The sequence below is a fragment of the Chiloscyllium punctatum genome, chromosome 3, assembly GCF_047496795.1.
Source record: "Chiloscyllium punctatum isolate Juve2018m chromosome 3, sChiPun1.3, whole genome shotgun sequence".
Classification (NCBI taxonomy): domain Eukaryota; kingdom Metazoa; phylum Chordata; class Chondrichthyes; order Orectolobiformes; family Hemiscylliidae; genus Chiloscyllium; species Chiloscyllium punctatum.
The window spans coordinates 32,452,803-32,466,988 of NC_092741.1; the positions used below are offsets into that span (position 1 = coordinate 32,452,803).

At 42.6% G+C, this 14,186-nt stretch overlaps 1 protein-coding gene and 1 non-coding gene across 4 annotated transcripts in view; one reads left to right on the forward strand and one right to left on the reverse strand.

Annotated features, from left to right (window-relative positions):
* The window catches only part of LOC140457142 (uncharacterized), a 191,055-nt gene extending 186,449 nt beyond the window's left edge, over positions 1–4,606 (reverse strand). The window contains exon 1 of one of the 3 annotated variants that reach the window (XM_072551192.1): positions 4,314–4,606. In XM_072551192.1, coding sequence (XP_072407293.1) covers positions 4,314–4,391 — 78 coding nt within the window. In that variant the 5' untranslated portion in view covers positions 4,392–4,606. The remainder of the gene's footprint in view (positions 1–4,313) is intronic. The other 2 variants (XM_072551183.1, XM_072551218.1) reach the window with 2 other exon arrangements.
* Positions 4,607–7,275: 2,669 nt separating this feature from the next.
* trnastop-uca (transfer RNA opal suppressor (anticodon UCA)) lies at positions 7,276–7,362 on the forward strand. The gene has a single exon. It is a non-coding gene; the product is annotated as a tRNA-Sec (tRNA).
* The last annotated feature ends 6,824 nt before the right edge of the window (positions 7,363–14,186 follow it).

The following is a 14,186-nucleotide window of genomic DNA, read 5'->3' on the forward strand; positions in this document are numbered from 1 at the left end:
ATCTTCAAAAACCCATCTTTTGATTGTTTCCATTCATAAATTTTCATTATCATGACTACCAGCTCAGCAGCTCTTGCCTGGTTTATCTAGCACTACCCGTATAAATACTGGAGGAAGACAGATAATAGTATGTCGTACTGACATTGCTGGAGCTGGATCAGTTTTATCGAGCCTGAGGAGCATCACTCTGTAGATCCATGACAAAGTGAGGAAGCAGGGTCTCCAGAAACCACCCCAGCCAGTGTGAGGATTAATCCCACACTGTTGGCATCACACTCTAGACATCTAATCTAACCACTCCCCCACTCTATATTACAGTATTTCAGCTGATTCACTATCACTCTGCAATTTTATTGTCTTTGCATAATTATCCTTTGAAAAGCCATAATTGATCTTGCCTCCATTACACTCTCAGAGACAAGATTCCAGGTCTTAACCATTCACTGCACAAAGACACCTTTCCTTGTGGTACACTTGTTTCTTTTAGCAGTCACCTCAAACAGGAGTGTTCTGGTTCCCAATGGTCTTCTGCTACTGCAGACATTTTCTATTCAGCTCCCCTTGTCAGCCCCTCTCATGATTTTGAAGGAAGATTTTGTGAAATGAGAGCAGAAGCAGCGAAAAAGGTGGTTACAGTGAGGGTAGAAAGAGACTCAAAAGGGAGAGAGGGATTCAAGAGTGAGGGAAATTACAGGAAGGGATGTTAAACTATATGATATAGAAGGTTCTGCTATAACGTGTTTTCTTAATGCAAATTCACTATAATACAATTGATGAATTGAAGACACTGTTTCTAAATTACAAACTTTTAAAAATGTGTTGGCTATAATGCGATTACATCTTAAGCATTAAGCTTTCTAAAGTGCAATGTTTCCTTAATATGGGGTGGCACAAGAATGCAACCATCATGTTATAGAAGAACTACATGTGCATGGGATTGGGATAAAATACTGGCATGAGAACTGGTGGATAGACTAGAAACAAATAGTAGGAATAAATGCGTCTTTGCCCAGATGGCAGGTGCTGACTAGCGATGTACCACAGGGATCAGTTTCTGGGCCCCATCTGTTCACCAGCTTTATTAATAACTTGGATGAGGGAACCAAATGTAATATTTCCAAATTTGGTGATCACACAAATTCAGACGGGATAATGAGTTGTGGGGAGGATGCAAGAATGATTCAGGGTGATCTAGTCATGTTAAGTGTCTGAGCAAACACATAGCAGATGCAGTATAACATAGATTAGTATGAAATTATACACATTGGTGTAAATTACCAAGAGTATTATTTAAATGGTGATACATTATCAAGTGTGGGTACACAAAGGGATCTGGGTATCCTTGTGCACCAGTCAATAAAAGTAAATAGGCAGGTGCAGCAAGTAATTAGCAAGGCAAATGATATGTTGGTCTTCATTGGATTTGAGTTCACAACTTAGATGTACTAATGCAGTTATAGAAGGCCTGAGTATGATGAGCTGGAGTCATGAATGCAGTTTTGGTGCATTTAGCTAAGAAAATACATACTTGTCAGAGGGGGGAATGCAACCAAGGTTCATTGGGGAGACACTGGGGAAGGCAGTAGGAGGACAGAATGGTTCAATTAGGCCTGCATTTACTAGATTTTCAAAAAATGAGAGGTCTTGATTGAGACATATAAAATTCTAATAGGGTGGATGGAGAGGAATTTGTTTAGGGTGTACAAGAAAAGTTTCTGATTCAGTATGTGGATGTACCTACCAGAGAAAGTGCAAAACTTGACCTACTCATAGGAAATAAGGCAGGGCAGGTGACTAGGGTGTCAGTGAGGGAGCATTTTGGAGCCAGTGACCATAATTCTATTCAATTTTAAATAGTGATGGAAAAAGGTAGATGGGATCTAAAAGTTAAAGTTCTAAACTGGAGTAAGGTCAATTTTGATGGTATTAAGTAAGAACTTTGGGGGGGTAGATGTTCGCAGGTAAAGGGATGGGTGGAAAAAGGGAAGCTTTCAAAAATGAGATAACGAGAGACCAGAGACAGTATGTTGCTGTTAAGTTGAAAGGCAAGGCAGATAGGTTGAGGGAATGCTGGATGACTAGAGAAATTGTGGTTCTGGTCAAGAATAAGAAGGAAGAATATGTCATGTTTGTAGGAATCGGGTGATGCCCTAGAAGAGTATAAAGGCAGTAGAAGTATACTGACAAGGGAAATCAGGAGAGCAAAAAGGGGAGATGAGGTAGCTTGGGCAAATAGGGTTAAGGAGAATTCAAGGGATTCTACAAATACATTAAGGACAAAAGGATAACTCAGGAGACAATAGGGCCCCTTAAAAATCAGCAAAGCCACCATTGTGTGGAACCACAGGAGATGGGGGAGATACTAAACAAGTATTTTGCATCAGTATTAACTGTTGAGAATATGAACGATAGAGAATGTGGGAAAATAAATAGTGAAACATCTTGAAAAATGTCCATGTTACAGAGGAGGAGCTGCTCAACATCTTAAAATGCATAAAGGGGCAAACATCACCAGGTGATCAGGTGTACCCTCTAACTGTGGGAAGCTAAGGAAGTGATTGCTGGGCCCCTTGCTGAGATATTTGTATCATTGATAGTCACAGGTGAGGTGCAGGTTGGCTAACGTGGTGCCACTATTTAAAAAAGGTGGTAAGGAAAAGCCAGGGAACTATTGACCAGTGAGCCTGACATCGGTGGTGGGCAAGATGTTGGAGGGAATCCTGAGAGTCAGAATTTACATGTATTTGGAAAGGCAAGGACTGATTAGGTATAGATAACATGTCCTTGTGTGTGGGAAATTCTATTTCCCATTTCATTGAGTTTTTGAAGAAGTAACAAAGAAGATTGTTGAGGGCATCAATCTGGTGACTTAAAAGGACTTCAGTAAGGTGTTCAACAAGACTGGTTAGCAAGGTTAGATCACACAGAATACAGGGAGAACTAGCTATTTGGATACCGAACTGGCTCGAAGGTAAAGTCAGATGATGTTGGTGGAGGGTTGCCTTTCAGACTGGAGGCGTGTGATCAGCGGTATGCACAAGGATTGGTGCTGGGTCCACTACTTTTTGTCATTTATATTATTGATTTGGATGTGAACGTGGGAGGTATAGTTAGTAAATTTGCACAGGACACCAAAATTGGAGGTGTAGTGGACAGCGAAGGAGGTTACCCCAGAATACAAGGGGATCGTGATCAGATAGGCCAAGGAGTTGGCAGATGGAGTTTAATTTAGATAAATGTGAGGTGCTGCATTTTGGAAAGGCCAAATTAGGGCAGGACTTATAAACTTAATGGTAAGGTCATGAGGAGTATTACTGAACAAAGAGACCTTGGGGTGCAGGTTCATAGCTCTTTGAAAGTAGAGTCACAGGTAGATAGGTGTTTGGTAGAAGGTGTTTGGTATGTTTGCCTTTATTGGCCAGTGCATTGAGTATAGGAATTGGGAGGTTATGGTACAGTTGTACAGGACATTGGTTAGCCACTGTTGGAATACTGCATGCAACTCTGGTCTATCTGCTGTAGGAAGGATGTTGTAACACTTAAAAGGGTTCAAAAAAAACTTAGAAGGATGTTGCCAGGGTTGGAGGGTTTGAGCTATAGGGAGAGGCTGAATAGCCTGGGGTGCCGGAGGCTCAGGGGTGGCCTTATAGAGGGTTATTAGATCATGATGGGCATGGATAGGGTATATAGCCAAAGTCTATTTCCCAGGATGGGGAGTCCAATACTAGAAGGCGTAGGTTAAGGTGAGAGGGGAAAGATTTAAAAGGGATCTAAAAGGCAACGTTTTCATGCGGAGGGTGGTGAATGTATGGAATGCGCCACCAGAGGAAGTGGTAGATGCTGGTACTGCATTTAAAATGCATCTGGATGGTTACATGGATAGAAAGGTTTACATGGACCTGGGCCAAACGGTGGCAAATGGGACTAGCTTAGTTTAGGATACCTAGTCAGCATATACAAGTTGGACTGGAGGGTCTGTTTCCATGCTGTATGGCTCTATAGACATTTCAGGGGAGGTCAGCATTTGTTGCCTATCCCTAATTGCCCTTAAACGGAGTAGCTTCTTCAGCTATTTCAGAGGACAGATAACAGTGAACCACGTTGCTGGGATCTGGTGTCACATGTAGGCCAGACCAGGTAAAGATGGTCATACTCTATTTCCCCAGTGTCCACTCCATTGTCGTCAAATAATACGAACTGTCAATTAATCTGCTTCCAAACCCTCTTTCCCTTCCTACTAAATTGCTTATCTCTTTAATTCCTCATTCTTTGCACTCCCAGTTCTTTGACGATTATCCACCCATGCAACTTACGTTCTTGCCTCCAGTTCTGGCCTGTTTCCCATCTTTCGTCACGTCCCCTTGTCTTTCTTTTTCAGTGAGGTTGTGCATTTTTGTGTGCCCACCTCCCCTTGTTTTATTCTCTGTGTCTGTGATGTAATCGCCTTCCTGCCGTCCAGTTTTGCCTGTGACTCACTCGGAAATCGCTTGCGAAGCGGCGGCTGGGTCTCTTGAGTCAGCCCCCATCGCCACCACAAACCCACCCCAGCCGATTCCGGGTAATGTCACTCTCTCGATGCCTGTAAATGAGGCGCGGCGAGCGACAGACACAGGGCCGAGGGAAGCCAGAATACAGGCCTGTTCCGTTCTCCAAGACAAACACACATATGGGCGATGGAGCTAGATTTATCCTGCTTGAGAGCTCACAGAATACAGAATGAGATGTGAGCTTGTCATGGAGATTGCTCATATTTAAGCTTGTTTATGGTTGCTGTCAGAATACATTACAGACAGACAGCTGTCCTCTGTGGAGGTCTATAAAATCATGAGGGCATAGATAAGGTGAATAGCAAAGGTCTTTTTTTCAAAGGGGTGGGGGGGGAGGAATTCAAGATGAGGGGGACATATTTTTAAGGTGAGAGGAGAAAGGTTTAAAAAGAAGTGGGGCAACTTTTTTTTACACAGTAAGTGTGTGAAATGGACTGCCAGAAGAATTGGTGGATGCAGTACAGTTGCAACGTTTAGAGAACATTTGGTTAACTCCATGGAAGGGAAACGATTGGAGGGATATGGGCCAATCGCAGGCAGGTGGGATTGGTTTAGTTTGGGAACGTGGTCGGAGTGGACTAGATAGAAGCAAATTACTGCGGATGCTGGAATCTGAAACCAAGAAAGAAAATGCTGGAAAATCTCAGCAGGTCTGGCAGCATCTGTAAGGAGAGAAAAGAGCTGACGTTTCGAGTCTAACTGACTCTGGGCTTTGACCAAGGGTCAGTTGGACTCAAAGCGTCAACTCTTTTCTCTCCTTACAGATGCTGCCAGACCTGCTGAGATTTTCCAGCATTTTCTCTTTTGGTGTAGGAGTGGACTAATTGGACATTAGGATCTGTTTCCATGTGCTGAGACTCTTTGACTCTCTCTTTCCTTAACTATGTAACTTTCTTTTTCCCAATCTGCCTTCCCTTTCTTCTCTATTTCCTCTTTAGTCCTTTCCACCTTCAGCCCCCCAGCCCCCATATTAATACTCTTTTTTGCAAGGTTTCTCTACCTCTTGTTATTAATTTCTGCTTTATACTCCATCAGTCAGTTTATATTTTGCTTTTCTTTTGCCCTCTTTCCTTCTTCAGCCACGTGCAAACAGGCACAGGATAAACAAAGTCAAATAGTTAACTATATGGCTCAAGAATTGATGTGGATAGATTGTTTATGGGCATTGGCATCAGTACTGAGGTGGAAGGGAGCAGTTCGATTGGGATGGGCTTGACTTGAACCAAGATGAGTTGAGAGTGGGGAGCAGTTCAGGTAGCATCCGAGTCGCAGGAAAATCAATGTTCGGGCAAGAGCCCTTCGTTAGGAAGGTGCTGTGCTTTACCTGCACCCCACTCTCGACTCTGATTTCCAGTATCTGCAGTCCTCACTTTCTCCTCCTTGAACCAAGATGGAGTCAGTGTCCTGGCGAATTAAAGAACTAGGGCTTTAAACCAATTGAAAGGGGATATGACAACATTATATGGCAGCTATTTATATAACAATACCCAGATTGGAGGAAGGCACAGAGTACACCAACATTGAAAAGCAGCATAGGACCAAAATTGTTACAGTGCAGCGGTAGGCCACTCAGTCCATAATCTCTGTACTCCCTGCATCAATGGCACTAAAGTAAAAAACAGAAGATGCCAGGCACTTTAAATAGTTATTCAATACGTAATAATAATAAAATGAAAGAAATAAAAGAAAAATAAATCAAATGGAACATAGGAAGAACATTTAAAAACAATATGTGATGTGTCAAGGAAGTAAAGAGACCATATGGAATTAAATCACAGATCATAGAATCATAGAGATGTACAGCATGGAAACAGACCTGGTCTATGCTGACTCAATACCCATCTGCCAGCACTTGGCCCATATTGGTCTAAACCCTTCCTATTCATATACCATCTAGATGCTTTTTAAATGTTGCAATTGTACCAGCCTCCATCACTTCCTCTGGTAGCTCATTCCATACACACACCACCCTCTGCGTGAAAACTTGCCCCTTAGATCCCTTTTAAATCTTTTCCCTCTCACCTTAAACCTATGCCCTATAGTTCTGGACTAGAAGAGAAAAAATTGTGTCTATTTACCCTATCCATGCCCCTCATGATTTTATAACTCATCCACGATACCCCTTTCAATGGTGGAAGAAGCTGGAGAGGCCAAACGCTCTACTCCCATTCCTGTATACAGTACTGAGATGATAATTTTTTAAAAATACAGTCAGAAGCAATCCATACTGGAAAATGGCCTTGAGAAGACCTCTGGTGATCATTCCCCATCTGCACTGCATATCTCTCCCCTTGAAATATTTCGCAAACTTCCTTCTGAAAGAAGGAGCTGAAAATTTGTTGTTGCAATTGTTACCACAGTCCACTGAAATCACTATCAGTGCTATTATTTGGAGATTGACTACATTCCCCCGTTCACTCTGAGAGTACAAGCTTACTGAAAGGTCGAGTTGCAAAATGACATGAGGGTTCGGCGTCTTGGTCGTTCCGCAGGCGGGACGACCAATCACCAAGTACAGTATTTGCATATGATACAGCCGAACCCGGTACCATCGGAGGCGTCATCTGCGTGAAATGAGTCGAAACATTCCGAGTGCGGTGGCTTAAATACCGAAAGTATAGAGTTTCAGTAAAAGTTAAGTCAGAAAGAAAATAAAAATAAGTCAACACAATCAAAACGTGTTGAATATGTAGTGCTTTATATAGCGTTTGTACAATTCTTTACTAATGCCCGGATGATCCTCAGTGGTCTGGGGTGCAGGCTTCAAACCTGTAGCTGTCTAGCGACAGAGTGGTTCAATTCCACCTTTCGGGCGGAAGGTGTAATGCAGGTGTAACTATCTATTGTAGGCAGTTACTTTAGCTAAGGTGCTATTTTTAGGTCACCAACATTGGAGAAGATCATTTCAGAGGGGTCAACGAAACTATGTTGTCCAAATATCTAATTTTAGAAGGTCATCTGGAGGAATGAGACCATAGGAGGTAGCATGGGCGATGGGTGAATATCAGCCGATGTTTCAGGATTCAGGCAGTGGAGCTATGGATGAGCTGAAGGTTACAGAGGGTAGAACTTGGGTGGCTGCCCCGGAAAACTCTGCAAATCTGGAAGTAACAAAAACGCAGGTGAGAATTTCAACAGCAACAAATTTCAGTTTTAGCAGTAATTTTGATATAAATAAATATCCCAAGCTGCTTCACAAAGCACACAAGAAGAAACAGTCACTGATCCATACATAGAAAAAATAAGGCGAGTGATCAGAAGTTAGATCTAAGAGTTGGACTGGTGGGCTTTTAGGGAGGACTTTACAAGATGAAAGTCTGTTGCAATGGTCAAGTAGTTTAGTTGTGAAATCCCAAATCTCGGAACAGTTTGAATTTGTTTTTACAATTTGACCGTATAGACAGACACATTCCATGAGATTATCTCTCATTCTTCTAAACCCCAGAGAATATAAACCCGATTTACTCTCATTCCAGGGACCAATCAAGTTAATTAACCTTCATTGTACTGCATGCAGTGCATCCTTCCTTATACATATAAACTAAAATTCCATACACCAAAACCTGCACCAGAACCTTTCACAATTATATGGTGACACTTCTTTGCTTGATATTGCCAATTCCCTTGAAGGCCAAAATGCCATTTGCTTTCCTAATTGCTTGCTTTGCCTACATGCCAGCACTTTGTGTTCCTTGTAAAACTACATCCAAGTCTCTCTGAGCATCAACATTCATAAGTTTCACACCTTTCAAACTATATTCTGCTTTTCTATTAAAACATGAATAACCTCATAGTTAACAACATCATACTCCATCTGCCACCTTGTTGCCTACACACTTGTTTATATTCCTTTGCAGTTTCCTTTTCTCCTCCTGTTGTGTTTTTTATTCTTTCTTGGGGTGTAGGAATTGCTGGGAAAGCCAACATTTGCTTTCCAGCTCGAATTTGCATTCGAACTGAGCAGCAGTTCAAACCATTAAGTCTTTTCATGAGATCATCAACAGATTGCATGAGTGATCCTGCTGTGATCCTTTATGTGACTGTGTGGCTAAGGCATCAGACTTGAAATCCAATGAGAGTGTCCTGCATAGGTTTAAATTCTGCCCCCCCCCCCCCCCTCCCCTTTCTTATAGGGTCTTGTGACACAATGGCAGTGTCTCTACTGCTGGATCTGAAGGTCTGAGTACAATTCTCAGGATATTCTGGCCTGACTCAAAATGTTAACTGTGTTTTTCTGTCCACAGACACTGCCAGACCTGTTGAGTTTCTCTTGCACTTTCTGTTTATGTTTCCAATCTCTAGCATCCGCAGTTCTTTGTTTTATTCCACCTCAGGATATGATGGTTTCCTTCCTTAAAGTGATCTAGGTACATTTTTACAACAATCAATTCCATCTTTGTGGCAACAACACAAAGCAGCTGGTATAGTGGGACTTGAAACTACGTGCCCAATGACATTACCATGAATGTTAAGCCTAATGGCCTCAACTTTCCCATTCACATGAGCCTAATTAGGTTGCACTTTTCCACTGGTACGGAATGTGTGTATTCTACTTTGAAGACAAACACAAAGGGTTGAATCTTACTTTTTTGGCTAAGTCCAAGTTGTGTCAAGGTTTTTGAAGGGTTTGTTGCCCCAGGCCTAGCAAATTCTCTCACAGAGTCTTACCAAACTCACCATCTTAATGCTCTTACAGCATCTCTTACATCCAGTTTTTGACCCATTTTAACACTCACCGTTTCCAGAACAACTCTCCACTCAGCAGATATCCACACAAAAGCCATCATCTTTTGAGCCCATGCCACCTTTGAAAGGCTGCTGTGTGCCTGGTAAAGTGTTGGCAAATCATCATTACCCCTCACTGGCAAAGCAATGGCACACAGGCAGCATGGTTAATGCTCCTTTGCACATAGAACCCTATTCTGTCACCTTCTTCACTGTTTAACTACCAGACCACACATTTTACCTCTCCCTGGTTACATTCTGTCTAAAGACTTTCAAAGGCAGTGCTACTATACTCCCATTGACCGCTGTAGGTCCACATCATGATATTATCCAGTCAGAGAACATCATGTCAAAGGCAAGCAATCAGACAAATGCAACACAAATGTGACCTTATCTTTGCAGAATGAAAAAATAACAAAAATAACAAAAATAAAACCTGCAATGCCAATCCGATTTGGGAAAGCTGACCAAAATAAAAGAGCAGATGATGTTTATCTGTTGCACATGGATGTCTTCTTTTGGAACCAAGTGTCAGTGAGACTTTTTAGCACCTGACACAGATCTCACATAGACAACAACAATTTCCCTCTCCCATTGTCCTCATTCCCCCACCCTTAATATTGTTTCCTCAGTTCCTTTGCATGCAGCACATCGCCTCATTGTCTGCTGGAGTGGTGCAGAGGTCACGGTGCCAGGATGATGCGGCATGCTCTGTCAGAACTGTCCTGGAAGGCCCCCTCCCCATACTGCTTCAAGCAGTGAAACTGCGTCTTCAACAGCCCTGCTGTCTGCTCCACCAGGACCTTGGTCGAAGTACGGGCAGCATTGAATCGGTGCTCTGCATCAGTCAGGAGATTGTGCAATGGTCCATGAGCCACAGTCACAGTGGACACATCCTCCAGTTACCAGCTTGTAAGGACCCTGGCTCCTCAAACATCACAGGGACTTGAGAATACTCTGAGATGTAGGGGCTATGGCATCTGCCAGGGTAGCAGGCATTCACCTCCAGGACATGGTAAGAATGATCATTGATTGAATGGAATCCCTTTGTATTGATGAACTCCGCAGAGTTGTGATATGACCATCTCAGTGCCACGTGTGTACACTCAATGGCACCCCCTCCGTACCTAGAGTGACCCAGCCCGGGCGGCAGGACTGACCTGGTCATGGGGAACCAAAATGACCCAGTGTGATTGTTCATGGGCAGCAATGGGCACTGCCCTGATGCATTGGTGGGTACACGAAGGAGGGAACCCACACTAGCCAACCCATTGTTCCCTGGAAGAGGTCTGTCAAAAGAGGTGTTCAGCACCGCAATGACCTTCACAATCACTGGGAGAGGATAGAGCCCGAAGGTCCCATTCTGGTATCCGGCACACTTCTCTCACCGTGTCCTAAGACATATACAGCCTGTGCTGACACTGCGCCTCACTCACACCCAGGGAATGGACTAGAAAACTCTGGGTGTCCTATCACTATTGCTCTCCTATTCTCTTCCCTTCCCTTCTGAGTCACACAGTCAAGATCAGTGCCAGAAAACTGGCCGCTGTGGCTTTCCCCTGGTAAGTCCACCCTCCCCAACAGTATCCCAAATGGTATACTTTTTATTGAGGGAAACAGCAACAGGGGCTCCCTGCAGGTGTCAGATTTCTCCATGGGATAACATTTCGATGATAGTGATTACAACTCCCTAGCCTTTACTGTACAGTATTCATGGAAAAGAATAAGAGCAAACGGTATATGAGGGAGGGGGAATTACAATGTTATTAGGTAGGAACTGGGGCACCTAAATTGGGAACAGATGTTCTCAGGGAAGTGCACAACAGAAATGTGAAGGTTGTTTTGGAAGCACTTGCTGATAGTGCTGGACAGGTTTGTCCCACTGAGGCAAGGAAGGGATGGTAAATTGAAAGAACCTTGCGTGACAGGGGATGTGGAACATCTAGTCAAGAGGAAGAAGGAAGCTTACTTAAGGTTGAGGAGGCAAGGATCAGACAGGGCATTAGAGGTTACAAGGTAGCCAGAAAGGAACTGAAGAATGGACTTAGGAGAGCTAGAAGGGAACATGAAAAAGCTTTACCGGGTAGGATTAAGGAAAACCTAAAGCATTCTAGACTTATGTGAGGAACATGAGTGAGGGTAGAGCTGATCAGGTATAATGGAGGGGACTTGCACCTGAAGTCAGATGAAGTAAGGGAGGTCCTTAATGAATACTTTGCTTCAGTGTTCACTGCTGAGGGAGACCTTGATGTTTCTGAAGACAGTGTGAATTATCATTATATGGTAGAACAGCTTGATGTTAGGAAAGAGGATGCGCTGAAAATTTTGAAAATCATAAGGATCGATAAATCCCCTGGGCCAGATGAGATACACGCTAGGTTACTAACGAAAGTAGGAGAAGAGATTGTTGTGCCTTTGGTGATGATCTTTGCATCCTCACTGGCCATTGGAGTAATGCTAGATGATTGGAGGGTGGTAAAGTTTAGTCCGTTCTTCAAGAAAGGGAATAGGGATAATCCTGGGAATTACAGACCAGTCAGTCTTATGTCAGTGGTGGGCAAATTATTGGAGAGGATTCTGAGAGACAAGATTTATTATTACTTGGAGTTTCCTTCCACAGTCCAAAGATGTGCAGGTTAGGTGAATTGGCCATGCTAAATTGCCCCTAGTGTTAGGCAAAGGGGTAAATGTAGGGGAATGCGTCTGGGAGGGTTGCTCTTCGGAGGGTCACTGTGGACTTGTTGGACCGAAGGGCCTGTTTCCATACTGTATATAACCTAATCTAATCTAAAGATTAGAGATAAGCAGCATGGCTTTGTCATGCCTCACAAACCTTATTGAATTCTTTGAGAATGTGACAAAACACATTGATGAAGGTAGAGCAGTAAGATGTGGTGCATATGGATTTTAGCAAGGCTTTTGATAAGGTTCCCCAAGGTAGGCTCATTCAGAAGGTAAGGAGGCATGGGATACAGGGAAATCTGTCTGTCTGGATAGAGAATTGGCTAGCCCATAGAAGACAGAGGGTGGTGGTAGATGGGAAGTATTCAGCCTGGAGCTCAGTGGTATTCTGCAGGGATCAGCTTTGGGACATCTTCTCTTTGTGATTTTTATGAATAACTTAGATGAGAAGGTGGAAGGGTGGGTGAGCAAGTTTGCAAATGTCATAAAGGTTGGTGGGGTTGTGGATAGTGTGGAGGGTAAAGGTTGCAATAGGACATTGACAGGATGCAGAGCTGAGCTGATAAGTGGCAGATAGAGTTCAATCTGGAAAAGTGTGAATTGATTCACTTTAGAAAGTAGAATTTAAATGCAGAAAACAGGATTAAAGGCAGGATGCTTGGTGGTGTGGAGGAACAGAGGGATCTTGGGGTCCACATCCATAGATCTCTCAAAGTTGCCACTCAAGCCGATGGGGTTGTTAAGAAGGTGTATGGTCTGTGGGCTTTCATTAGCAGGGGCATTGAGTTTAAGAACCAAATGGTTATACTACAGCTCCATAGAGCCCTGTTTAGACCACACTTGGAATATTGTGCTCAGCTCTGGTTGACTCATTATAGTAAAGATGTGGAAACTCTAGAGAGTGTGGAGAGGAGATTTATCAGGATGCTACCTGGACTGGAGGGCATATCTAATGAAGAAAGATTGAGGGTGCTAGGGCTTTTCTCATTGGAGCGAAGAAGAATGAGAGGTGACTTGATAGAGGTGTACAAGCTGTTGTAATAAGGTAGATAACCAGAGACATTTTCCCAGGCCGGAAATGTTCTATGTTCTAGGACGCAGAAACCAAAACAGAAATTGCTGGGAAGACTCAAGTGGTCTGACAGCATTTGTGCAGTGGAAGCAGAGTTAACACTTTGGGTCTAGTGAACCTTCTTTAGAAGTTCAGAAATTGTGAGCTTGAGTGTGATTACAGACTGGAATCTAATCGATGGGTTCAAATAGCTTATGTACAGAATAATGTATACCTGAGACTACTTACAGACTGGAAACTAACAAAGGGGTCCAGATGGTTTGTATATAGAATAATGGATACCTGGGAATGATTACAGACTGGAAGCTAATCGAATGATTAGCATGGTTTATATATGGAATCATGGTTATGTGGGAGTGATTACAGACTGGAGTTTAATCAAGGGATTACGATAGATTTTATATATAGAATAATGGAAAACTGGGAGTGATTACAGACTGGAATCTAATCTAGGGATTCAGATTGTTGATATATAGATTATATGGATTGGCCTATTATCAAAGTGTTTTGCAGGATTACATATAGAAAAATGAATTCTGAAATTTTTGTTGAAGCTGTGTTTGCATTTTACTCATTCCAGAAGATGCTCTCTGATGTTATTATTCTGTGGAAAATTGTGCAATAATCCCCACACAAAATCTTGATTATGTATTGTGCACAATACTTAACTTATGTAGAATATACATTTAGACTAATTCAGTCATAAGAAATGTTGTCTTATTCTGTGAATAATTTGCAGATTCTATTTTCAAAGCAGGGGAGTTTTTCCGATGAACTTGGTGCATTCCCATTCCCACAATTTTGTTTCAAATCAATCTCTGCACCACCCAACACATAAATAAAATAAAATCTGCCATTTCCGATTCTTGATACTGTATTGGAAAACAGTAAGCAAGAACTAAAACCTGATATATTTACATTCTGTTAATGTGGGGATACTCCTGTATTGTTAAATTTGCCCCGGAAGGCATTTGAGCTACTGTTACATAAAACAGTTGATCTGTCCCACGGTAACCCTACAGCTCTGAAACTGTTATACCATGTGAAATCGGAAGTTGGTAAGTTAAAGAGTCATAGAGTTATACAGCACAGAAACATACTCTTCACTCCAATTCGTCCATGAAGGCAACATAGCTACAATCAATCTGGTCCCATTTAGA